Source organism: Orbicella franksi, unplaced genomic scaffold (assembly GCF_964199315.1).
Source record: "Orbicella franksi unplaced genomic scaffold, jaOrbFran1.1 SCAFFOLD_46, whole genome shotgun sequence".
Lineage (NCBI taxonomy): Eukaryota > Metazoa > Cnidaria > Anthozoa > Scleractinia > Merulinidae > Orbicella > Orbicella franksi.
Window position 1 is genome coordinate 1 of NW_027670462.1, and position 25,839 is coordinate 25,839.

The 25,839-nt window shown below is 41.3% G+C and overlaps 4 protein-coding genes and 1 pseudogene across 5 annotated transcripts; 4 read left to right on the forward strand and 1 right to left on the reverse strand.

Annotated features, from left to right (window-relative positions):
• The first annotated feature begins 1,022 nt into the window (after positions 1 to 1,022).
• Positions 1,023 to 3,422, forward strand: LOC145471902 (uncharacterized). The gene has a single exon (XM_081454899.1). The coding sequence runs from the start codon at positions 2,448 to 2,450 to the stop codon at positions 3,420 to 3,422; it is 975 nt and encodes a 324-aa protein (XP_081311025.1). The 5' UTR covers positions 1,023 to 2,447.
• A 14-nt stretch (positions 3,423 to 3,436) lies between these two features.
• Positions 3,437 to 6,390, forward strand: LOC145471906 (uncharacterized; annotated as a pseudogene).
• A 104-nt stretch (positions 6,391 to 6,494) lies between these two features.
• Positions 6,495 to 10,319, reverse strand: LOC145471905 (non-structural maintenance of chromosomes element 4 homolog A-like). Its single transcript, XM_081454901.1, has 4 exons — positions 10,066 to 10,319; positions 9,774 to 9,854; positions 8,731 to 8,861; positions 6,495 to 7,839 (listed from the first exon to the last, which is right to left on the reverse strand). The coding sequence occupies exons 1-4, from the start codon at positions 10,181 to 10,183 to the stop codon at positions 7,609 to 7,611; spliced, it is 561 nt and encodes a 186-aa protein (XP_081311027.1). The 5' UTR covers positions 10,184 to 10,319; the 3' UTR covers positions 6,495 to 7,608.
• Positions 10,320 to 10,388: 69 nt separating this feature from the next.
• LOC145471901 (developmentally-regulated GTP-binding protein 2-like) lies at positions 10,389 to 11,551 on the forward strand. Its single transcript, XM_081454898.1, has one exon. The coding sequence runs from the start codon at positions 10,454 to 10,456 to the stop codon at positions 11,549 to 11,551; it is 1,098 nt and encodes a 365-aa protein (XP_081311024.1). The 5' UTR covers positions 10,389 to 10,453.
• Positions 11,552 to 13,337: 1,786 nt separating this feature from the next.
• Positions 13,338 to 25,710, forward strand: LOC145471899 (uncharacterized). 2 transcript variants are annotated; one of them, XM_081454895.1, is made up of 16 exons: positions 13,338 to 13,420; positions 13,508 to 13,579; positions 14,521 to 14,870; positions 15,221 to 15,427; positions 16,257 to 16,293; positions 16,435 to 16,496; positions 16,964 to 17,028; positions 17,497 to 17,857; positions 18,223 to 18,284; positions 18,951 to 19,049; positions 20,849 to 20,887; positions 21,517 to 21,636; positions 22,275 to 22,404; positions 22,923 to 23,002; positions 23,113 to 23,183; positions 23,935 to 25,710. In XM_081454895.1, exons 1-16 carry the CDS (start codon positions 13,356 to 13,358, stop codon positions 24,017 to 24,019), a joined length of 1,905 nt encoding a protein of 634 aa, XP_081311021.1. In that variant the 5' UTR covers positions 13,338 to 13,355; the 3' UTR covers positions 24,020 to 25,710. The 2 variants fall into 2 exon arrangements, with proteins under 2 accessions (XP_081311021.1, XP_081311022.1); XM_081454896.1 differs by lacking the exon at positions 13,338 to 13,420 and adding an exon at positions 13,831 to 13,894 and having other exon boundaries at positions 13,506 to 13,579.
• Positions 25,711 to 25,839: the final 129 nt, after the last annotated feature.

Below are 25,839 nucleotides of genomic sequence, written 5' to 3' on the forward strand. Positions count from 1 at the left end.
TGCAAACGCCAACTGAAAATGAGAATTGTAACAACAAACCAGCGCGCTCGGCACCAGCTGCATGTAACACTGATGTAACAATCACGAATGTTTAAGAAATTGCTGGCAGTATCCAGGCTAGTATTGCCCAGTTCAGCAAAATGATGGAAAAATTAGGAGACATTGAGAATAAACAAGTTCAAAAGTACAAATGTGTATTCTCTGACTCCCACTACAACACAGGGGCCAAAAATAATGCAAAAAACACAAGAGGAAGGAATGCAAAAAGCAATCTAACGAACAAAAAGCGCAAAGAGCGCAGAAAGATCAAACAAAAGAAACAATCACACATACAAATAGAGGCGAACCAAAAACATATAAAAAACCTCTCAAACAAAGGACTCTCAAATGACCAGATCAATTTGCTGGCAAAAGGGCTCAAATTTATCCCAACACCTGTGACAAAACAAACACAAATAAAGCGTCAAATCTTGCGTGACTTCGATCAGTACGCAAGAAGAATGCGCCTCATGTACATATTTCACGGGCAAAACAACGAACCACATCCTTTCCATGTAAAATCTACATGGGAACCACCAATACAACAATCAGTTGCCCTTGAAAGCTACCTAGAAGAGGTGAAGAGTGAACTCGCAGACTTAAAACTCACAAAGCCTAAAAATAATCTATCACCCGCGGAACGCGCGGCTCTCAAAGCCTTAAAGCGTGACAGCGGAATTAATATTAAAAAGGCAGACAAAGGAACAACCACTGTTGTGATGAATACAGAAGACAAAAAACAAGAAGGTCAAATCCACCTAGACAACATAAACCACTACAGGCCTCTTGAAACGCCCATGGTAATTTATACACAACATAGGGTTGAACAACTCATCAACGAGTTCTACCGTAGAAACCACATAGACGAAATCACTAAAAAATGGCTTTGTGAAACGCCAAAACCGCCTCACATTCAAGAATTCTACACCCTTACTAAAATACACAAACCGACCCCGTTCGGTAGACCAATAATATCGGGGTGTGAAGGCCCAACAGAGAAATTATCATCATTTGTTGACAAACTACTTCAGCCTATTGCAAAACAACAGAAGTCTTATCTCAAAGATTCAACAGACTTCATTAATTTCATAGAAAAAACGAAAGTCCCAGCGGACGTTATACTTGTTTCAATGGACGTAACGAGCCTCTATACGAACATACCACAAGAGGAGGGAATCCAAACAGTATGCAGAGCATACGAAACATTCTACGTAAATAAACCTCCTATCCCAACACCACTACTAGAGCAATCGCTAAGGCTTATTCTACAGAAAACTCATTCCAGTTCGCTGAAAAAAACTACCTCCAAATACATGGCACAGCCATGGGCACAAAGATGGCAGTAGCATTTGCTAACATCTTCGTGAGTAAGGTAGAAACAGAAATCCTAAGCCAAAGCGCATTTCAACCGCTCGTCTGGAAACGATATATAGACGACATATTTTCACTCTGGACTATAAACAGGGATGAAATATTACAGTTCATTGAACAAGCAAACAACCACCACCCGACAATAAAATTCACGGCTGAGGTTTCTGAAACAGAAACGACATTCCTGGATACGAACATTTCTAAAGGCGAAAGATTAAAAAAAGACTCAGTTCTTGATGTGTGTACCCACTTCAAGCCTACTGAAACGTTCCAATATATACACTTTACTTCATCCCACCCACCGGGAGTTAAAAAAGGTTTCATCAAAGGAGAGGCTTTAAGACTTCTCAGAACGAACTCTTCTAAGAAAATATTTGAAGAGAAAATCAAAACCTTCAAGTCACACCTTATTGAGAGAGGTTACCCAGAGAATCTTATTCAAGCAACCCTCTCTGAAGTGAACTTTGAAGAGAGGAAACTAGCCCTCCAACCAAAACAGAGAGAAAACAAACGAATCTTGCCTTTTGTCACACAATATCAACCATCAGTGCCAAACCTAAAACAAATCCTAATGAAAAAATGGCATTTAATAGAACAACAACCATTACTGAGCGAAATCTACAAGGATCCGCCCCTCTTTTCATACAAAAGAGGGCGTTCGCTCAAAGATACACTTGTGAGAGCCAAACTATAAAAGGCTAAAACACGCGCTTGAGAGTCATGCAGGCCTGTCAACCCCATTTTACACGATAATGACGGCCAGGTCAACCTGTAACAGTCAAGTGGCGGCCTTCGATGCCATTGTTTCTGTTGCTGAGACAACTTGACCACGTCCCAATGATGCAAATCTCCCTCGATCAACTTCACAGACGCCGGTTGTTCCTTCGACGTCTCAAGCTCAGCCTGCTGATCAGCCTTCTCCCGCTTTCTTGGCATCGGTTATCAATGCGGTCAAGCAAGCCCTCGCGGCCGAGCAAGCTTCAAATTTGCCATTGACGCCTCCAGTTTCTTCATCCACGAGTGTGCCGGAGGCGGCCATGCCTGGGGGCGTTCCTCCATTGTCTCTATCTTCTGGCCAGCTAGATGCTCAAGTCTCAGCCCTGGCAGCCTCTGGCGTTGGCTTTCCGCCAGTTTCGGCGGTCGCTGCGAGCGCTACGGTGCAAGGTAGGCCCAATTTTGTTGTGCCTTCTTTTGTTTCTACGTTTGCCTCGCCAATACCCGCACTCGAAACTTCTTCGTCCAATCCCGCTATTGGGACCGCGTCACTCGCTCTCGGCAGTGTTTCTTCGCCGGCCCAGTCGCCTATACTGCATCAGGCTTTCGTGGTTGGCCCTGGGTTTTCGCCCATTCCAGTGAAGCTCGTAAGCCAGATTGTGGCTGGGAAGTTTGTAGAGCTGAACGAGCTGCTTTCGGTCAACATAGTTTCAACTGAGTCCAAGCCTCAGTTGCTGCTCGACGGTCGGTTGGTGCTAACTTCGACACCTAAAAAACCTAAACGGCGCATTGAGGATATATCGAGTTGGCTGGAGGCTTTCTTAGTGTACAGCCTCATTTTGTCGTCCCACTTCCCTCAGCAGTGGAGGGATTTGCTGCAATACCAGCTTTTGATTCTCCGCACATATCGCCAGTTCACCGGTCGGGTTTGGTTGGCGTATGATCGGGCCTTCTGCGAACACGCTGCCGCAACGAACTTGACGGACTGGTCGGCCATAAATGTCCAGTTGTTTAATTTCCACGCGGCTGGGGCCTCTGTCCGTCCTGGCTGTGAATTGTCAGATGAATCCACAGAGCCACATGGAGCTGCGTCTTCCCATGTTATTTGCAAATCGTGGAACCAAGGCTGTTGTGTTGCTCCTTCTTTATCATGCCGTTTTGCACACAAATGCTCCAGCTGCTTTGGTCCGCACCGCGTTGGAGCTTACCCTGGCGAGCCACCAAGCCAGTCCCGAGCTTCTCCCAAACGGCAAGCTGACTCTTCTCCTTCTCGCTCGAGCAGCAAATCCAGGCGCTAAGCGATTGAAGTAGTAGACTTTAATACTTGTCATTAGGCCCTCCCATACTGTTTTGACTTTGCTGTTAGGGTGGAGGACTTCTAGCTGCAGGTTTAGGTGCGAATAGACACTATCCGATTGTTGTTTGTCATTTGCCGCGTTATGTTTGTTATTTCCCACCACACTATGTTGTTGTTCTTTCGTTTTAGGATGGCATATTTACCACTTGTATTTTTTTGACCTTTTGTGCTTGAATTAAATCTAGTCGCTTCAGTTTTATTTTCATGGCATTTGTTATTTACCAGGTTGTGCATCAATTAAGGGGTTTGGGTTGGGGTTAGATATTATGGGGCCAGTTATTGACTCCTGTTTTATTTGTGTTCCTTCCCTAGTTCCTCTCCCCCCAGTTTCAGCAGTCACTCCTCTGCAGGCGGAGCAGTTTGCCTGGGAGTTGCGGCTCCATCCCCATCAACAGCAGGTTCATTTTGTATTGGATGGAATCCATCACGGGTTCAAATTGGGCTTCTGCCCGGCCCAAAAGCTTAAGGCGGCTAAGAAAAACAAACCATCTGCGCACCAGCATCAGTCTGTCATTGACGACTATTTAGCCAATGAGGTGTCGTTGGGAAGGGTGGCTGGCCCGTTTGATTCCCCCCCCTTCCCCAACCTCCAAGTCAGTAGCTTTGGTGTTATTCCAAAGAAGGGCCAACCAGGAAAGTGGCGCCTCATTGTGGACTTGTCTTCCCCAGGGGGGGCTAGTGTCAATGATGGGATCAACCCAGATGAGTTTACCCTCCACTACATAACTGTGGATCAAATTATTCGCCTAGTGTCTCGACTGGGAAAGGGGGCCCTCATGGCGAAGTTCGATGTCGAGGCTGCTTACCGCAATGTTCCTGTTCATCCGTCTGACCGTTATTTGCTGGGGATGAAGTGGCGTAATCAATACTATGTGGATCTGGCCCTCCCCTTTGGCCTTCAATCAGCTCCTTTCATCTTCAATGCGATAGCAGACATGGTTGAGTGGATCCTCGTGCATTCTTACCAGATTCCAGACCTGCTGCACTACCTCGACGACTTCATCACTGCTGGCCCTCCTGAGTCATCTCAGTGTGCGCACAACTTGAGTATTGCAGTGTCAGTATGCAGACGTTTGGGCTTGCCACTTCACCCCGGCAAGTGTGTGGGCCCTTCAACTGTGCTCGTGGTCCTAGGTATTGAGCTGGATTCCATTAATCAAATCGCTCGTCTCCCCGCTGAGAAATTGTCCGCTTTGCGAGATCTCATTACTTCTTGGCTTTCTCGAAAATGGTGCAATAGGCAGGAGTTAGAATCTCTCATTGGCCATCTGCATCATGCGGCGAAAGTGGTCTGGCCTGGGAGAACTTTCTTACGTCGCATGATCGACCTGTTATGCTGCTTTCGCAAAAGGGATCACCCAGTTCGCCTTAACAGGGAATTTCACTTGGACCTCCTGTGGTGGCACCAATTCTTGTCAGATTGGCACGGTGTTAGCTTTTGGCTGTTCCCAGGTTTATTGCCAGAGGCAGACGTTGAGGTGGCTTCTGATGCAGCTGGATCAATTGGTTATGGAGCATACCTCAAGGGCCTTTGGTTTGCTGGTTCCTGGGCTCCTTCTCAACAACAGCAGTCCATCGCTTATAAGGAGCTCTTTCCAGTTGTCATCGCTGCTCATGTTTGGGGACACATGTGGTGCAAGAAGCATGTCCTTTTCCGTTCAGACAACAATGCTGTCGTCCATGTTTTGAATTCCAGGACTTCTAAAGTACCGTGTTTGATGCGATTACTGCGCAGCCTGCTTCTTGCAGCCGCTCATCATAGTTTTTCCTTTTCTGCCCAACATGTACCTAAGGTTAACAATCAGATAGCTGATGCTTTGTCTGGCTTTCGTTGGCAGGACTTCAGGCAGTTGGTCCCGGATGCACAGCTTCACCCTACTTGGATCCCGCCAGAGCTTCTGGCGGACTTGACTTCTCTACCCTAGAGCAACAGTGCTTTTCCTTTCTGTCGCAAGGTCTCGCCCCCTCGACACGCCATTCATACGCTTCAGCACAATCGAAGTTCCTTTCCTTTTGCCGTCAGCTTGGCAAGTTACATCCTTCAGGGTCCCCGTGCCCAGCAGACGAATGGACACTTTGCCTCTTTGTCACGTTTCTTGCGAGAACTATTCAGCACTCCTCTATCAAGGTGTATTTGTCTGGGGTTAGAGCCCTTCATATTGAACAAGGGTTCCCCGACCCACTTATGAATTGCCTTCGTCTTCAACGGGTTGTACGTGGAATCAAGCGCTGTCAAGGTTCTCCTTCTTCTTCGCGACTTCCCATTACTGATGACCTGATGTTGGTTATTTGGCGGTCTCTTGACCTTTGCCTCCCGGACCATTGCATGTTCTGGGCAGCTTGTTCATTGGGATATTTTGGCTTCCTTTGCGCTTCCGAGTTCACTGTTCCCAACCTGTCTAGCTTCTCTTCATCTCTGCACTTGGGTGTTCAGGATGTTGCGGTGGATTCACCTTCAGCCCCATCATGCATGCGCATTAAGATTAAAGGTTCCAAGACTGATCCGTTTCGGAAGGGCTGTCTCATTCACATCGGCGTTGGTAGGCATCCATTGTGTGCAGTGCATGCTCTTATGACTTACCTTGCACTCAGGGGTGATGCTCCAGGCCCCCTGTTTTTGTTCCAGAGTGGTCAGCCCCTCTCACGTTCTGTGTTGACAGATTGGCTTCGGCAGATCATGGTCTCTGCCAGGATTCCTGGTAACTTCTCGAGCCATAGCTTTCGTATAGGGGCTGCTACTGTCACTGCTCGCAATGGAGTACCGGATCATCTGATTCAGTCCATGGGCCGCTGGTCAAGCAATGCCTATCAGCTCTACATTAGGACCCCGTCAGATACCTTAGCTGCCCTCTCTAAAAAATTGGCTTGAGGAAAGCATTTGTGCTACCTGGAACGCCTTTTGGAGCTTATCTCTGGTTGCTGTAGCATGATGTTCCTGGGTCTTTCTTTTGGACTTGCAGTCCACCGTGGCTAGCTTCCTAGGTATGTGTTTATTTTGCATTTGCCCTTTATACCAGCTGATTGGTGCTTGGGGGTAGGTTTGGGGGGATCAGAGGTACCATGTCACCCTGTCCCCAGGTCCCTCCTTTCTCCAAGCACCAGGAGAAGGGTTTCATCTGGGTGGTTCCTGCTTTCCAGGGTTGCCATGGATACCTCCTAGCGGCTTATGGCTTTGGCACCCTGCTAACCTTTAAGGCACCAGTTCCCAAGCTCATCTATTTGTGATGAGTTTAAATGTGGCTAAATATCATTTAGGAGAGGTTAAACTCGAGCTAATGCAGCCAGCTAGTGTGCCCATCCAGCTAATATCATTTAGGCAAGTTAAATATGAGCTTATGCAGCCAGCGGTTTCCGCGTTTGGGAGTACGTGACCTGTGGGGCGGCCTTCAGGGGTTTTGCAGGGGTTTATGGTTCATTGCATAATATTGTTGTAGTGTATTCTGCTGATTGTTGCGGATCAGTTGCACTGCTTTGCTCGCGAATCATTGCGGATTCTTGCACCCTCTCCTCCCTCCCGTTTTGTTCTTGGTCAGGGTAAGTATTCTCCAGGTAAGTAGATTCCACTGAATTTCTTTCAGTGTGATGGTGCTGGTTAGCGGACGCTCATTGGGTGGTTCCTGCTTTCCAGGGTTGCTATGGATACCTCCTAGCGGCTTATGGCTTTGGCACCCCGCTAACCTTTAAGGCACCAGTTCCCAAGCTCATCTATTTGTGATGAGTTTAACCGAACTTAATGTGTTCACAAACTGAAACAATGCACAAATCTAATACTACACAACAAAAACTATACATTCTTTGTTGTCTCATTACTTGTCACCAAAATGGGGGGAGGGAAGGGAGCGCATATTCGGGGTTGGCATTTATTTTAAATTTTGGCCGATAGGAGGGGCACTTATTCAAAGGGGGGTGTTAATTCAAGGATTTACGGCAATCATGTAGTTGATAAGGCATGAACATTGCATGCCTATTGGCCAAGTATTATTCTAGTGCGGGCAACTGAAAACTGAAATGTACTAGGTCAAATGGACTTCAGAATGTTTTTTCCTGCCCTGTAATTGGAGCTTATTTGTGTATATCCTGTACACTAGTGCCCATATGCATGGTTTGATAGGAAGACCTCACAAAAGTCATGGCAGTGAAATACAGGTATTGGGCTTGTTTGGATCAAATGATACAACACAAGGATAAACATACATAAAATCAACATTTGGTGTTCTCCTGAAAGCCACACTTGCTTTTTGTCCAAGCTTCTTCCAATCAAGGCAGGGAGGTGGATGTCGACTTCTACTGGGCATGTCCTCATCTTCGTCATCTTCTCTACTTGCATCTGCAATATTTCTGCCTCCCATAAAAGTGATCTGGTAACCGGTAAAAAAAATGTCAACAAATACTAAATAGAAACACCATGGTTCCTAGAGGTGGCGGATGGGAGTTGAGACAGGCTAGGGTGAAGGGGATACAGGCAGGTAGGAACTTTGCAGAAAAGGTGGTGGTCATTTGAATTAAATGTAAATAAAATGCAAACTATTACAAAATTTGTAATACCAGGTATTTTGGCCCCATCAAAGCAACCTGTTAAGTGTTTGATGTGGAATACTGTAGAATGTAATACAGCCCCTCTAAGGGAGGTTGGGACAGGATTCTGGTAGGAAAGGAATGACTAAGGGGAGGCTACAGGAGCCAGAACAGGAAATGGTAGGAAGTGGGAGAAAAAGGCAAAATTATCTTTCATTTATTCAGGTTTTTACTGCTAAACTTCTAAACTCCAGGAGACAGCAGGCTGTAGTCAATCAATCAACACACACTCTGCATTGCATTACCTCTTTTACAACTGAGTTCATGGCATAAGATTTATGGGAAGCAGAAAAGAAAACAGGGGTGGATCCAGGATTTTTCTTAGAAGGGGGAGCACCACTAAGGAATGACTTAACTGACTGGTGAGGGAAACAAATTTTAAAAGAGAATATCAAGAAGAAGGCTTCCTCTTGGGTGGGGGGCGGGGGGTACACACTTCTGCACCCTCCCCCTAGATCTGCCCCTGGAAAGGTATGAGAAGCAGTAGGTTGATTTCTGGTTCCCCAGCAAGGTATCCATATCTATTTTGACAGAGCTGACAAACTTATAGCCACACACTAGAACTATGCGGCATGATTACTACGATCTTTAGTATGAAAGTTATTGATGATAATTTAATAATATATGATATTTACAATACTCAGTAAACACACTAATTGGACCTGTTCACTTACCAGCTTCTGGACAAAGGTATCAGGATCAAATGTAACCAAGTGAGTTTGTAATTGCTGAGCCTGTTGACTTCCAAGATTTGAAGCGAGCACCAGGAAATGAGAGTCAAGAACAGCCTCTCTTGTTAACCTCACTGAGGGAGAAAAATGAAAACAAAAATAATTATAATCTCCTGCTAAAGACATTTAATAATTCTCAAATAATTAAATGATAAATAAAACTTTTGCCTTTGGAAAAAATAGAAAATTTTTGTTGTGTTCTTAGATAAGAACAAAATCCTGCAGTTCTGCTGGCTCTAAAAACCACAATGCTTAGCCAATTCCAGGCATTTAAATAGGTGAAGAGCTGTATGAAATAGCATTAGACAGTGTAAATAATAACTGGAAAAAGATGAACCGCTTGAAGGGAGATGGCACCTAATCACTTTAAATGCCAATAATTCTGCCCTTTGCAACTTGAAATTTTCAGGCAGCTACCAAACTAACCAGAGGCTACATCAGGCTTCATGGTAGATTTTACAGTGGGTTTTTAGCCAGGATTTGAAAAGGAGGTATCCAAAATTAGCTATCGGGTCAGCTCAGCCAAGTAATTTAAAATATTTCTCTAGAAAGAGGGTTCGTACCCTTTTTCAGAAACAAATTTCCAGGACTTTTCCAGGACTCAGATTGATTTTTCGAGGACTCTAAAATTCACATTAACCCTTTCACTCCCAAGATCTTAATGTTAATTCTCCTTACCGTCTGCCATAAATTTCATATTTTTTTACTTGAGTTTAACAGATTTCCATAACTTTCCAGTACCAGTAGCCCTTTTCCAGGACTGGAAAGTCCTGGAAATGCCACAATAAAATTCCAGGACTTTCCAGGTTTTCCAGGACCTGTACGAACCCTGTAGAAAGTGGCCATCCACAGGATGCCTGAATGCTCATCTGGCTAAGAATCTGCTGTGCTATTTAGCTGCAGCAGCTCTTATGTGGTTGAGAGGCATTTCGATTTCGTTTTTTGTCTTTCTGGATGTCAAACTCGTAAATCCAAATCCCTCTTACCTCCTTTAAATAAAGTGTCAGCTTTGTCCAGAGCCTGGTGTAATCCGGTCGACTCAGGCTTGATAAAATCATGTCTATTTTCTGTTGAGAATTAAAAATATCGGAAAATGATAAAAGGATAATGTGGATAAGCTATACAACAGCTCATTCTCTTGAAGTGCATCATCCTTTAGAGGTTATTGACTCACTGAAACTTATCTCAGGTACGTTATTAAATCGTAAGCATAAAATATATCGCTGTAACAGGAAGGAAAAATTAGGTAAATTGCAGTTGCATTGCTTTTGAGCTTACTTTGAGTTTCGGCGATCAGTTCACGATATTCGTATCGAATTCGTCGTCTCTCACGGGGATCTGCTTTAGGATCTGCATGTGGGTCGTAATCATCGGAACCTGCACCATCCTCACCCATGTCGACTAAACTACAATTATTGCAGATAATGGCAGTAAAGGTATATAAATGTAGATACGAACCCAAACAAACCTACAAAATTAAAGGCAAGGCACCCGCCAGAAACTGACAGGTAGGTTCTGGGTTCGCGCGCTTTCCTATAGACTGCTGTAAGAGATTTGCGCATACAATTCGTGAGTAGCTGCTGACTAGCTGCTGACATTGATCACAGTCTTAGAAAACCGCCATTTTGTTGAAACGCAACGTAGGGAAACGGTAGTGGGCCAAAAGATGGGGATACTAGAGAAAATCAGCGAAATAGAGAAAGAGATCGCAAGAACTCAGAAAAACAAGGCGACGGAATATCACTTGGGATTACTTAAAGCAAAGTTAGCGAAATATCGGTCGCAACTTTTAGAGCCGCCGAAATCAGCCGGCGCTGGAAAAGGCGAGGGCTTCGATGTTATGAAATCTGGCGATGCTAGAGTGGCATTGATTGGTTTTCCCTCCGTGGGGAAATCGACATTGTTAAATAAGTTGACATCCACGACCAGTGTTAGCGCTTCGTACGAGTTTACAACGTTGACGTGTATCCCTGGTGTGATTGAGTACAATGGAGCAAACATTCAACTGCTTGACTTGCCTGGAATAATAGAAGGGGCCTCTCAGGGGAAGGGAAGAGGGAAGCAAGTCATTGCTGTGGCCCGCACTGCTGATATGGTTGTGATGATGTTGGATGCTGCCAAGGGTGAAATCCAGAAAGTGCTGTTGGAAAAAGAGCTGGAGGACTGTGGTATCCGTTTGAATTGTTCCAAGCCAAATATTTACTTCAAGCTAAAGAAAGGAGGCGGTGTTGCATTTAACTCCACATGTTCTCTCACTCATCTGGATGAAAAGCTTGTAATGATGATACTTCATGAGTACAAGATCTTCAATGCTGAGGTGCTCATACGAGAAGACTGCACTGCTGATCAGCTGATTGATGTGATCTGCGGCAACAGAATCTACCTGCCATGTGTGTATGTCTACAACAAGATTGATTGTATTTCCATAGAGGAGGTTGATCGCTTGGCACGGCTTCCTCACTCTGTTGTTGTCAGCTGTGAGATGGAGTTGAACTTGGACTATTTGATGGTGCAGATATGGGAACATCTTGCTCTGCTAAGAATCTACACCAAGAAGAGAGGTGATCCACCAGACTTCAATGGAGGGCTGATCCTTCGACGTGGTGCCACAGTGGAACATGTATGCCATGCTATTCACAGAACACTAACAGATGTGTTCAAGTATGCCTTAGTTTGGGGCACCAGTACTAAATACAGCCCACAGCGAGTGGGAATCAATCATGTTATGAATGATGAAGATGTCATTCAGGTCATGAAAAAGTGAACTCAATGTACATTTACAGTGTATATTTTACATCTGTAGGATGCCTGGACATGCCTCATCCTAAAAGCCTAGTTTGCCTGTATCTGTTGCATAGATTTATAGTCATAAATTAGTATTTTCTTTAGCCAACTGGCTTTACAGTCTTTCCCGTAAAACCATGAACACAAGAAAACATTCCTGAAATGATTTTTGTTTCACCATCAATCAGATGCGAGATGAAACCGCAAAGGTAACTGCCAAACCACAACATGGATTAGTCACAACTTGACACAAAACAATGAGCTGGCTTTTTCTTCCCTGACAAATCTTCAGTTTTACCGTTTTCAAATACTGAAACTGATCTTTTTCTACATGTATCTGTATACCAGGGCCAAGTTGTTCAAAAGCCTGTTAATGCTAACCCAGGATTAACAGGCAACTGGAGTACTGTATTAATTTTTCTTGTTTAAAAATGTTTTCATTTTTTACATCTGTATTTCGAGATTTCTCAAACTCCAAGCTAAAGGACAAACAATGTAAACAGAAAACCTCACCGAAGAGTTACAAAACTGAAAGCAAAATTCTCACTATTCCTGAGTCAGGTTAATTGGACTTTGAAAAACCCAATCCAGAACAATAACCACATTCAAAACAGAGTGCGTTCATGAGGCACAGCTGCACTAACATAATAAATGCCCTTACATGTTGGCGTCATTGTGTTGAACTTGTCACTGGCAAACAGGTCTGTTAAAAGTTAACAGTTCTTGTAATATAATGATAGCATTTGATTTTCATTTTCATTTTCTCTGTTTTATTGTCGGGAAGACCGATAAATAGTAATTTTATATAATGACAAAAGCAGCCTTAATTTTTGAAGTGCTTTTGTAATTATATACAGATAACCACCTCATATTTATAATAAATAACCACTGCATATAGCGAATGAGGAAGATTAACATAGGACAGCCTGTTCTGTACATATGAACGTCACTCCCTCACCTACAAATCATACCCTTTTTCAAACTTAACAAATTAAAAGTTATGGCTTCACACAAGCCAAGTGGCCCTCAGGCCGGAGCTTATCCCAGTTTTAGCAGCATGAAGCGACTAGGCGTATTTCCACTCCCCCCAGCATTAAATTTTCCAGTACCCATTCATACACCTGGGTGGAAAGAGGCACTGTGAGAATAAAGTGTCTTGCTAAAGAAAGTGTTAAGTGTAAAGTGTCTTGCCTTTGCTCTTGCCCAAGAGCACAACACCTTAGCCAGGACTTGAACCTGGACCGCTCACTCCGGAGCTGAGCACACTAACCATGAGGTCACCACGCCTTCCACTAAATAAACTACCCCACATTAAATATCACAGAATACCCATTCCCCTACCCTCATATCAAATCTCCTTGTTACTGTTTTCCACACCAGCTCCTCTTCCATCCACAAGGTACTTGTATGCCTCAAAGTATTTTATAAAATGCTATATGTATCTGTACACCAGGGCCAAGTTGTTCAAAGGCTGCCCAGGATTAATAGGCAACCGGGGTGCTGTATTAAATGTTTTTCACTTTTTATGTTGGGTATTTCAAGATTTCTCAAGCTCAAAACTAAAGGACAAACAATGTAAACAGAAAACCTCACCGAAGAGTTACAAAACTGAAATCAAAATTCTCGTGAATCCTGTGTCTTTGAAAAACCCGGTCCAGAACAATACGGTGCTGCACCCAACCGGACTTAGCTCGCCCTTATCCTCCCCTCCCCTCCAATCACCTATATTCAGATGTAAATGAGGCGCGAGACTGGGCACTAATGAGCGCGAGTTTTGATCCAAGATGGCGAGTTCAAAACGATCTTTGTACAATCCTGCGCCTTCACAAACGCCACCACCACAAATCAGGTATTGTGTGCCTCTATGGAAGTTCTTCTTTCGTCTTTTGTTTCCAAACTGTTCGATCTGACACGCTGATATGCATTGTGTCCTCAGGAAATCGCTTGCTCAGGGAGTTCTTGTTGCCGAGCCCAGCGTAGGGTTTGTAAGTGCCAGCCCTACTACGACGTAAGTAAGCTTACGTGTTCTTATAGCTCACGTTAATCTCTCGTGGTGCTTTGTTGCGATTGCTTGTTTGCGTTTGCTGTAAAATGAGGCAAGAGATTTTCTCTATCAAATTTGATGACTGAAATAAATCAAGAAAATGAGCTTATTGGGCTTTGATCTCCACCAGAACTTTCTCACAAATCTTACATGCATACATACATACATACATACATACATACATACATACATACATCATTTATTTGCTTACGCAGGTCGGTATATAGGCAGCATAAGCTGATGTGGACCTGCAGTTAATTAAGAGTTACAAAATAAAAAGTAAGAAACCTAATAAACCTAATAATTACAAAAACGTGTAAAATTCTAAAATATGATTACAAGTTAAATTAGAATTCCTAAAAATATTTATAATTTGTTAAATCTGTAGTGTAAATTATTGCTGATTGGTTGAAGAAATTCTTCACAGTTTATATTTACAGTGCGAATCAGAAACTAGTTAAACTAAAATTATTGATGCTGAGGGAAAACCAATCAGATGCGAGATGAATAGATTGCAGAGTCTAGGCTTTTCTCGCCACTAAACTTTATACAGAGCTAGGAATGGAAAACAAAATGTGAGTAATACATACTTCCCAGGATATAGACCATCCTCTAACTAGATTTCAAAAATTCTTTTGAATAAAGTCTGGAGTGTAAACACTGTGAATATTAACTCCGAATGGTGATGGTGATGGTGAAGATGACAATGACGATGACAATGAAACAAGCATTACTTGCCACAGGGACCCAGGGACTCCCCCTTAAAATAAGATATGATGGGACTACTCATAACTTTTAGGGCTATTTGAGTGGGCTGAACTACTGCTACTCAAACCCAGTTAGTCTACATAATGTATACTTGTTTTGAACACCAGTCGTACTTCCGTCTTGTCATATTCTTGCAGGTTTGTCCCTGACTCAATGTACATGGAAGAGAGAGCATCTGAACAAACATCACCAGTTCTTATGGTGGATGCCACAGGGCATCATAAGAGCCCTGACCTTGCTGAAGTCCCAGTTGTTACAGGCATTGTTAACTCTCCAGTAAGAGTTGTGTGCCATTCACCTCGAAGCATGGGAAGAGAAAGAAGTGGTTTAGAAAATCCAGTTGTTGTTCAGAGATCGGACAATATCTCTGATGTGACAGGTCATTTAGAAGCAGGAAGAAGAGTCAAAGTGGCCGGTGTACCAAGTGTTAATCTGTTAGACTCCAGTGCAAGAAAGAAAGATTTGTCACCATCCCTATTTAACTCAGGTTCTGAGCTGTTTCATTTTAATTTTGTGTGGTTCTAGAAAATATCCATACTCACTGTACCCTATGGGAGGTCACCAATTTGAAATTCTGAAGAGACACATAAGCTCAAAAGCCTCAATTTGAAAGGAAATGTGAACCTAACTGGAATTTCTACAAGGGCAAGGGTTAGAGAATTTCACTAAAAAACCTGTGGTGGGAAGGTTTAAAGTTTAAAGCATCAAAGAATATCATTATGAAATGTCAGGAAAAACAGGAAAACAATTAATTATTGTTTCTACATGTTCATGAAAATATGCTTGTCAACATCTACATTATTTATTTAATTGACTATGAATATTATTTTTTCCTAGACTCTCATTTCAGGGAACAACCACATGCAGAAAACATATTGGGCCATGGGAGTCTGGCTGATGAAGCCAGAATGCAACCTCAACAGACAAGCAGACCTGGAGCTGAGTTTAAAAGCTTTTTGGGAGAGGAGGGTCTTCCTGGTCCGCCACTATCATCTAATGTGTCAACGCCACAAATAAAGCAACAACTTTTTGACTTCTCTTTAGGTAAAAGAATTTGCTTAGTAATTTGCTGAAAACATCCCAGATTACCCACATTTAATGTCTACCAATTGCAATCGGAATGAGTCAAAGTACATGTATTCTTCCTTTATTCCATGTTACAATATACATATACATGACTTGTATAAACTACAAAACTCTAATTGGTGTTTCTACTATACAGATCTGTTCCTAAATAGACAAACCTTGTGAACCTGCTCTACTCAAAACACTACATTTTCAAGATTTCTGGGGTTGACATTAGGTAGCGTGGAAGAAATGAACCTGGGAAAGACATTGAAAGTTTGACAGTTCTTCGAAAAGTTGACATCCAGTTAGGCTTTACGTGCTTTGGTAGAGAACTTCTTTAACTGGCGGAAATCACTTAAATTAAGCTTTCCATCGTACTTAGCTGTTAGGTTGAAGATAATATTGCCAAATTTTCGTAGCAGTAAGATTGAAATCAAACATTTAACGGTGTGTCGTCTTTTTTAAATGTTTGATTTCAATGTTACTGCTACGAAAATTTGGCAATGTTATCTTCAACCAAGCAGCTAAGTACAATGGAAAGCTTAATTTAAGTGATTTCCACCAGTAAGAGAAGCTCTCTACCAAAGCACGTAAAGCCCAACTGGATGTCAACTTTTTGAAGAACTGTCAAACTTTCAATGTGTTTCCCAAGTTCACTTCCTTCACGCTACCTTACTTTGACCCCAGAGACGTTGTGGCCATTCAGAAACACTTATTTTCAAGATTACAAGCAGTTTACTGAAGGAGTGACTAATATCATGTTATTGTTAGTAAAGATTGGTTTTTTATATTTATTTTGTTTCAGATTCCCATTCACAAGCAGCTCATGGTGAACAGTCCATGTAAGTTTCTTTCTTCACTGAACTGAGCAGTGTTGAGTTGGGGTCTAAATAGTGTTAACACTTGTTATTAACATTAGCTATCCAAATTTTAAATGATTAGTCAAAGGATGACTTCTGTAATATTGACAATTTTTATTTCAGTTTATCCACCATGAGTGAAGAAAAACAGAACTCAAAGCTAAAAAAGAAGAAACAAAAAACTGGTAAGTCATGTCACGTTCATCATTTGCAAATCCTAGATATTGACTATAGCCAGAAAAAGATTATTCCAAAGTTTTCTTATATTAATTAAATTAACTTTCTTCCATTCACTGATTCTGAATTGTCTTAACCGTTTGGAATTAATTCATAGCTTACTGAAAGTTAACTGTTTTTCCTATCAGGGCTTAAACTTTTATTATTATTTTTTATTTATTATTATTTTTTGATATGAAAAAAAGTTTCCAACAACAATTAAGCCCTAAGGCTTCACCCTGTAATCTAACCTCCAGAAATGATAAAGTTAACATTTTCTTTTCTATAAATGATTGCAATATCTTTATACATTTTAAGTAGGGGGTATTTAAAGAGAGACTTAGTTATACATGTATTGTGTTTTTAGTTTGTCTTGCTGTGCCATTATAACTGACATTCTGTCTTCTTACAAAGTTGTTCAATTGGTTTCTTGCAGCTCGCATTGTTCCTTCCAGATACATGGATAATAAGCCGAAGACCACTAAAAAGGTGACAGTAAAGGTAACTTAAAAGCAGTTTTTTTTATCTATATACCATACAATTTTATTATCATCATTATCATCAATGAGAACTTTCAAAATTTGTAGATTAATCTAAGGCTTAGAAATTAATCTGGCAACAGAAACTGGGCAGCCTTTGTCACTGCCTCATTTTTATTTCATATATAAAGTTAACAATCATGGCTGTAGTGTTTAATCACAGCGGGATCCTTGTCATTCAGATTGTAAATAGAGTACAGAAAATCATGTTACTAATTAATACCACCTGATGCATGCTAGACTGCCTACATAATTCATTGAGAAGTTGTGCGCTCATAATAAGAGACCTTTAACCTTAATTTTTCAATTTGGTCATTTGTAATCAGTCCCAGTCAAAACAGTCCTTGTTCATTTTTGCTTTGTTATTACCCCTTTCAATAAGTTTTTCACCATAGTCCAGTTACAGTGTACTAACTTCTGTTATTTGCAGGATGTACCACTTCCATCAAAAAAGAAAGTAAAAGCTTCAGCTACACCTACACCAAGATCAAAAGATCAGTCATTTGTTACACATTCTAACAACAGCACGCTGAACCTAGAAGATTACACACCTTTTATCCGGAACACATCACAACAAACAGGCATTGTCACATCAACTCCAGCTGATGGTATGGTTGGCGTTGAGCCCCCTGTTCACATGGGAGCCCCTACCCCTATATTATCCCAGGGCATAGCAACATATACAAGGCCACATGTTGGAAGTGGAGGTACTGCTGCCATTAAGAAGACGTCTCGAGAAAAGCGAAAAACACAGACTGGTGTGTCCAAGAAAACAATAGTTAAGACAACAGGTACTTGTGTTCTTATGTTCTTGATAACCTTTTCAATTCAACATTCTTTGAAGTTTGCAACCCACCTTCATATTTCCATGAAAACAATAAAAAAATTTGCTGATAGGTTCTTACCAGTGTGTAACTCGTGATGCAGGTTATAACAGCAATAATTGCATGCAAGCAACACCTAAGGGATGTTGTCACAAGTGATAAATGCACTAGTAACCAGATTCTTATAAGTAAGTGTAACTTTATAGTGAATAAACGGGCACCACCAGGGAGACTTAAGCCTTTGAATTTAGGGCAGAAAGAGATCAGATAGCTTTAGTTATTCTTTCATTTGTTACTCATTCATGTTACATTTCTCTGCGACATTTGTGAAGGTTCATCTCAAGCTGGTCTACTGCCAGATCATGTGACTGCAAAACCACCTGTGCCAAATGAGGTAAGGACAAATTTAGTTTAGAAGGGTGCATCATCTACAATCCTGACCAAAAGGGGTTGGAACACTTCCGTTTTCTGACACCTTTTTTTGTAGACATTGCTAATAATCAATAATTTCCACTCATAGAAATGGCCTTAGGTAGGTCTTTCCCCCACACCATGTGAACTTTGTTGATGTTACTTTTGCCTTCTGACAGCTAACATTGTTCTGAGAGGGTGGAGGAGTGCTGTTTTTGTAGAACAATGACAGGATTTCAAAGTTTGTGGCCAGGATTATTGCATTCAACCATCAGAATCTGAAAAGTGATCACCAGACACATTGTCTTTTATTTTTACCTGCTCTTATTGCTATAAGAAAATGGGGGGAACTAACACTTCATTAGCTAGTTATACAAACTTCTTTTTGGTATATTCACATAAGTGACAAGTGGGATATTCTCTGGTATACCACAAAAAAGCAATTTTATACCGTGCCACAGAAAATACTGTGGCCAAGAGAATTAATGTAACATCTATGCCACACAAATAAGAAGGTTTCACACAAAAACTTGTTTTGACACAGAGGCATAAGGCAACTCGGAATGGTCTCTTTTGTCTATTGCGGCTTCATCATCGTCGGCCAGGTCTATTGCCACTTAAGTAATAATTAATGATTTTGTACTTGCAGGCAGGACATAGTGGAACATCAGAAGAAGGCGATATCTCACAACGTCAGCTTGAACTTCAATACTCGAGAGTTGTACAAGCTGCTTTTCTATACTCAAGGGTAAATTATATAACTTGTGATTTCAATAATACCTGAGAGTGACTTGAGCTTGCGCACTCTGTTTTGTGTTTGATTATTACCTTAAGGGCCCATTAACCGATTTATGCGCGCGCTCGCGCGCTTTGCTGAGGAGGTTAAATTTCACTTCCGGTTACTTACGTCAGCCTGAGCACGAAAAATAAAAATAACTCAAAAACTTGCAAATTCGCTTACGTTTTAGGTGTTTTTCTTTGTATTTCACAAAATGCAAAGTAAAACAAGTACGAGAAAAGACAAAATAAGAGAAAGAAAGAAAAACAAGAGCAATAGAAAGAGAAAAACTAACTCCGTTTGGCTTTGTTTGATCTTACCGAAGTGCGCTGGTAGTGTAAATTGCGCACGCGCTGAAAGGGTAACTTCTAATAGATATCGGGCGCACTTCCGGTTTCTTTAAATGCTAAAGGAAACGCGGTTTTTCATTAAATCCAGCCTTTTTCGACGAATTGCGATTAAAGCCAACGTTGGAAACATAGCTATACATTCCTTTTTCGAAATCATGCTTTTTTCAGAAAAGTACGAATTTTTCAATATTTTGAAATGCTCTCAAAATCTGACCTTTTAGAAATAAAGCAAACTCGATGCATAGCGTAATGAGGATTTAAATTAAAATATTAAATCAATGAAAAAAAACCCGATTAAGTAATTTGCCTGAGAGCCTTTGCATTTTTTCTGTATTAGTCACATGACCATGGGCGTGGCCTGATGACGTCATCACTACTGTTACTGATTATGAAAAAGTTAAAACACATCAAATAACTCTGAACTAACTAAAAATGATGAGGTTATATGAGAATAAATTTTCCTTAGCAACGGCTCGAAAAGATCGGTTAATGGGCCCTTTAAGGTAATAATCAAACACAAAACAGAGTGCGCGAGGCACTAACGTAATAATCAAACGAAAAACAGAGTGCGCGAGGTACTAACGTAATAATCAAACACAAAACAGAGTGCGCGAGGTACTAACGTAGTAATCAAACACAAAACAGAGTGCGCGAGGTACTAACGTAATACTCAAACACAAAACAGAGTGCGCGAGGCACTAACGTAATAATCAAACACAAAACAGAATGTGTAAGGTACTAACGTAATAATCAAACACAAAACAGAGTGCGCGAGGTACTAACGTAATAATCAAACACAAAACAGAGTGCGCGAGGTACTAACGTAATACTCAAACACAAAACAGAGTGCGCGAGGTACTAACGTAATAATCAAACGAAAAACAGAGTGCGCGAGGTACTAACGTAATAATCAAACACAAAACAGAGTGCGCGAGGTACTAACGTAATAATCAAACACAAAACAGAGTGCGCGAGGTACTAACGTAATAATCAAACACAAAACAGAGTGCGCGAGGCACTAACGTAATAATCAAACGCAAAACAGAGTGCGTAAGGTACTAACGTAATAATCAAACACAAAACAGAGTGCGCGAGGCACTAACGTAATAATCAAACACAAAACAGAGTGCGTAAGGTACTAACGTAATAATCAAACGAAAAACAGAGTGCGCGAGGTACTAACGTAATAATCAAACACAAAACAGAGGGCGCAAGGTACCAACGTAATAATCAAACACAAAACAGAGTGCGCGAGGCACTAACGTAATAATCAAATACAAACAGAGTGCGCGAGGTGCTAACGTAATAATCAAACACAAGACAGAGTGCGCAAGGTACTAACGTAATAATCAAACACAAAACAGGGTGCGCTGTAGAATTTTGAGATAGAATTTGAAGCTTTTTTGTTTTTCATTGCAGCTGAAACATTCGTTTGGTCAAAAAGAGAAAGATGCCCAGGTAGTTTTGAATTAATTAATTTTTGTTTCTTTTTTTCTAACCCGATGTTGCACTGAAAGTTGCTGATGGCTTGATAAACAGTCATCCAATGTCCCAAACTGCTTTTTTAGTAACTTACAATAAATTGCTTTTAGACTAAGCTTGAAACTACGAGTAAACGTAAAGTACAATCTTTCCTCGGAAATGTTTGCAATACAGATAAAGAAAGCGAAAGGAGAAGCAGGAAGAGGAGCATTCCATTATAAAGATTAAATATTGGCTCATTTTTTTAAACTTAAATATTTAATTTTTTTGATGAGCTTTGGGACCAAAACGACAGTGGTGGGTCATTTTGTAGCTTTTATCTTGTAGATATAAAAGGGCGATAAGAAGGAGTTAAAATTTAGTATCTCTGTTGGAGCACTTGATAAAGGAGAAAAAAGACCATAAAGACCCTCTACAGTATCACATTTAACTATTGTAGCGCAGCTTCAGTGAAGAACGTTTTAAACTGACATTCTAAAAAGTATGATCAATGAAGTATGGCTTTTTCCTTAGTACTTCCAGTTACTACCGGACTTAATAATGTTCATTGTTGCATCAATGTTTTGATTTTTTGTCATAGTTGTCGTATTATATTATTATTTTAGAGTCAGATCTACTCTGTGTGGCAAGAGGAAGAAAAACTACAACGCGAAGTGGCCAGTCTGGAGTTGCAACTGAAGTTGAAAACAAAAATTGCTGAACTAGATAAACAGATTCAACTTCAGGTGAGTTTATAAACGCATTCTGACATTTTGTTGCCAGTGATGTTGTGCGCCTCGTTCACAAATGCTTCCTCGTATCTAGTGCTAACCTGTTTAGTCTCGGGAGTTGCATACTCGTGCAAATGTTTTCCTTGGTAACAAAACGTCAGACACTCGGTCTTCACGAGAACAAACAACACAAAAGTATCTTCAATAACAAGCTCAACGTCCGCACTAAACTAGTGGCTACACACTAACAACTTAACGTCCACACTAAAATCAACTTTTACGGAAAATTCTTCAAACACTTACCTCAACGTCTAAACTAAACTAAGGAAACGCAACATCGACAAAAAAAAAGCATAGTCCGTAAAACCTGACTCAAATTCAACACAAGCCTCAATGTTTAACTAATTGTATATTTTTTCGTACGTAATGTCCCCAAAAAAACTGAACGTGTATACAGACTCCACGCCCGTCAAAACGTAGCGTCCAAACAAAGCTTTTCATGCGGTTTCAGTACGAGGACGCATCGTTTAGCAAACGGGTCCTAACCCGGATCGGGTATATCAATCTCTGTCATTGTTGTGATTTCCGTAATGAATGGTTATTGAGCGTGAGAAGTAATGAGGCAATGTGTTGATTCAATTGATAATTTTCAGATGTCAGGACTAAAGCCAATTGGATCTCACATGTTGAAGCTGATATTAGAGTACAGCAAGCTGGCGGCTGCTTTGGATACCACCAGACATCATATGTCAGTTAATGGTGTGTTTATACCGCAAAATCACGGTACGTTGTTTTCTCTTTGTCTTGTTTTGTGTTCGTCGAGTTTAAAACGACTATTCTCCGCCTTGTCAGGGAATGGCTATTACAGGGAAGAGTGGAAAGTCCCGATGAAACTTACAACTTGTAAAAGTCTTGGGGAATTTGGGAGAAATAAATGAAACAACTCTTCGCACCATTGCTGATGCCAAATGTCCAGCTGGTGTTGTCCTCGGTAGCCCCGAATTCAATCAACTTTTCGGCTGTTAAATAGCCAACTGGTCTGCCTCCTGCCAGTTGGGATTTTTAACCATGTTATTTGCATGATTTGTTTCATTGTTTGTTTCCATTGGCCATTGTTTGTTTCCATTGTCTGTTTCAATTAAGATATTCACTTATTTATTTTAATTGTAATGTATGTATGTACCCAAAGGCCGTTCGTTGTAACAAGTTGACCGCATTTCGATTCTAAACCCTTTGATTACTCAAACTTTCTCCCTTAACCTTTTTCTACCATTTCTGTACTCCATTTTGTTTTTCTTCAGCTGAGCTATTTGCTGTACTTGATGAAAGCGAAAGATTACTAGGCGAAATTGATGGACTAACCAAACAAAACCAACATAAGGTAAGTCCTTGGTAGGTATTTCTAATTACTTATTCAGATAAATGATGATCACTTCAATTGCCGTAATTGTCACTTATTGAGTGCACTTAATTTGCCTCGCTCTCATTTAGATCGGATCGTTTGCCAAAGAAATGGATGGGCTATCCAAAACTGTTGAATCTGAAATCCAAGAGCAAAACAGGTGAGATTTGAAGTTTGTCAGTAGAAACTCACGTCTAATTTCATGTACAACAATGAAAATAGAGCGAAATCCCGATTTCTCGAACCCTCGATTTTTCGAACCCTCCGACCTCTTCTTAATCCTTGACTTGTTTATCTTCCACGAGCGAAGCGAGGGGGTAATCTTCGAGCGACGAAGTCGCGCGGCGAAACCAACAGGCTAGGGAAGAATTATTGGAAAGGACTTTTAGAAAGTCTACTTAGAGGTTCGAAAAATCGGGATTCCACTATAGTGTCAACTAGTGCAGACAGCGGTAATGAAAAACGGAAAGACTGGGCATAGCAATAGCAAGCTCGGGTCTTAATCTTTTGTGTAGAAAATTACCGAGATTAACTTTGGAGGAAGGATATAGTGTACAGACAGAGAATTGAGGAGACCCGTTTGAAACGTTCAGTCCTTGTCTTTCAAGATGCAGCTGAGCTCCTGTGATAATCTGTTTCTAACTGATCACGACTTGTTGATGGGATTGTTTGATCTACCATGCCGCGGTGAAAGAGGGGAGTGGGTCCTTTGAGTCTAGTCCCTTTCGCGGTCGCCGCGCAAACAGGAGAGTTTGTTCACGATCAAAATTACTGCTGCAAATGAGATTACATTGAGTCCAAAGCGTGCGGCTATCCAGGAAGCCAACGCAACCCTCTTCGCACCATTAGATATACAGTTGAAAATAGACTATGACTACGTTGTAAACGGTTTTATTTCTTTTTGTCTTAAGGTGCGGTGAATTATTGGCCGCTGCGTCGACGCTGAGCACGCAAGAGCGTAGTCTTCAAGCTCAGTCCATCATGGCTGGATTATGAGAACTTCGTTGCAGTCCGGTCTGGAGGTTCAGCGCATTGCTAAAATGTGTCTGTCTGTGCACTAGAGAACGGTCCAGGTTTAAACTTACATCTGTTTAACAGCAGAACATTATGATAACCTTTGATCAGGGTTTTCCCAGTGCCTTACGTCGTGACGCTATAAAAAAGGCTATGAACCTATTGAACTAACGTAAATCTTGATTGCTGTTTAACCCAGTAACTCACTCGTTGGTGTACGTAAGGGAAAACCGGCGGCAGTTTTGAGTTAACCAGCTCAAGATAGACGTCTCAACAGTGATGATCTGTGATTGGTCGTTATCACATGCAAGTTAAACGAATGAAGCGTGCCGAGGGAAAGGGTCTGTTTAGATAACGAGAGCTACTGATACCACACTATACCCTCTCCTAGATAATGCCCTCCCTGATAACTACAGCTGATTTTCACGGACCCAATGTAATAAACTGTTTAACACTGCAATAATGATTATAAAGGAAATAAGTTCTGAAGCGACTGGGAAAGATTGTTACTGCACAACGTTACAGTGGATTACTTCCTCATAAAAGTGTTTGCTTAGCTTAGTCTGTTCTGATGTAAATAACTTGCTGTTTTGATTTCTGTTTCTGCTTCCGTTTCCTGAGTCAGTCACTGTTGCATTTGTATTTCTAACAAATCCTGTAAATAAACTGAATGAAGCCAGATTATTTATAAAAATGTCCAGTTTTCTCTCTTATCATACTTGTTTTCCTTGAATACCGTAAAAACCATTGAATTATTTCATGAAATAGGCTGCATGAATGTACATCACTCGAGCCCGCGGTTAGCGTGTTAAACTGAGGGCTTCGCCTTCGAGGGCAAAGCGGCACTGCGTTGTCTTCTCGGAAAAGACATTCAGCTCCACATTGCCTCTCCCCACCCGGAGAAACCTCGCAAAATTGCTGCGTGGTCGAGGTCGAGGTACCTACAATGGTAACATCGCATCCAGGGGGAACAAACACGTTAGTCGTCCTCCTCGCTTCATGCCATGGGAACATGGGCCTACGCTTTCACACTGCGCTTCGTGTACGTCCGTGGAGGACCAGTGACCCAATGCATAGGGTTAGCACGCTGGACTCCGGATCGAGCGTTCCGATCCGGGTTCGAGCCCTGACCGAGGTCATTGCGTTGTGTTCTTCGGTAGAACTTTTATTTGGTACTCACAACAAAAAGTCTACTGTTGACAAGCTGTTTAATTATACTATCTTGTTCATGCGTCGTTATATATACACTAGAAAATTAAATGAGGATGCGTTACTCCTTCCGGACTTCATTAACAAAATCAGGTATAGATACAGTCTAGAAAAATTTCCTCCTGAGTAAGTAAACAATGCCTCTCCTCTTAAATATCAAAACGTCCGAAATTTTCCTTGCAACTGTTATTTCTTTAATTTGTCTCGTTTGTAATTGCTAAAAACTGTAAAAAATATGTTAATATCTTAAAAGTTATACTGTAGTGAGATTAAGTTTAGATATCAGAATTAATTTGTTTAATTCAGTGATTGTAAAAAGAGTGACGATTAATAATTGCATGTGTGTAAGTAAATGTACTGTAATTAGTGTAAGGTGTAAGTACTTGTATTGTAGTTAATGTTTCTATTGTAAGTATTGTAAGATTTTTGTGTTGTAATAACAATAAAAAATGTTCTTTATTAAAAAAAAAAAAAGTTGTGTTCTTCGGCAAGACACTTAACCCGTACGATGGACTAGCATCCCATCCAGAGGGGGGGAGAGGGGAAATAGAAATACTCCTAGTCGCTTCGTGCTACAGAAACCGGGATAAGCC

Excerpts from the sequence above, each read along its gene's own strand:
- LOC145471902 (XM_081454899.1), top strand. The coding sequence starts at position 2,448 with ATGCCTGGGGGCGTTCCTCCATTGTCTCTATCTTCTGGCCAGCTAGAT.
- LOC145471905 (XM_081454901.1), bottom strand. The coding sequence starts at position 10,183 with ATGGGTGAGGATGGTGCAGGTTCCGATGATTACGACCCACATGCAGAT. Across the intron at positions 9,855-10,065 it reads ACTGATCGCCGAAACTCAAA|AAAATAGACATGATTTTATC; the intron begins GTAAGCTCAAAA and ends AATTCTCAACAG. Across the intron at positions 8,862-9,773 it reads TGACACTTTATTTAAAGGAG|TGAGGTTAACAAGAGAGGCT; the intron begins GTAAGAGGGATT and ends TTTCTCCCTCAG.
- LOC145471901 (XM_081454898.1), top strand. The coding sequence starts at position 10,454 with ATGGGGATACTAGAGAAAATCAGCGAAATAGAGAAAGAGATCGCAAGA.
- LOC145471899 (XM_081454895.1), top strand. The coding sequence starts at position 13,356 with ATGGCGAGTTCAAAACGATCTTTGTACAATCCTGCGCCTTCACAAACG. Across the intron at positions 15,428-16,256 it reads ACTTTTTGACTTCTCTTTAG|ATTCCCATTCACAAGCAGCT; the intron begins GTAAAAGAATTT and ends ATTTTGTTTCAG. Across the intron at positions 17,029-17,496 it reads CTAAAAAGGTGACAGTAAAG|GATGTACCACTTCCATCAAA; the intron begins GTAACTTAAAAG and ends TGTTATTTGCAG.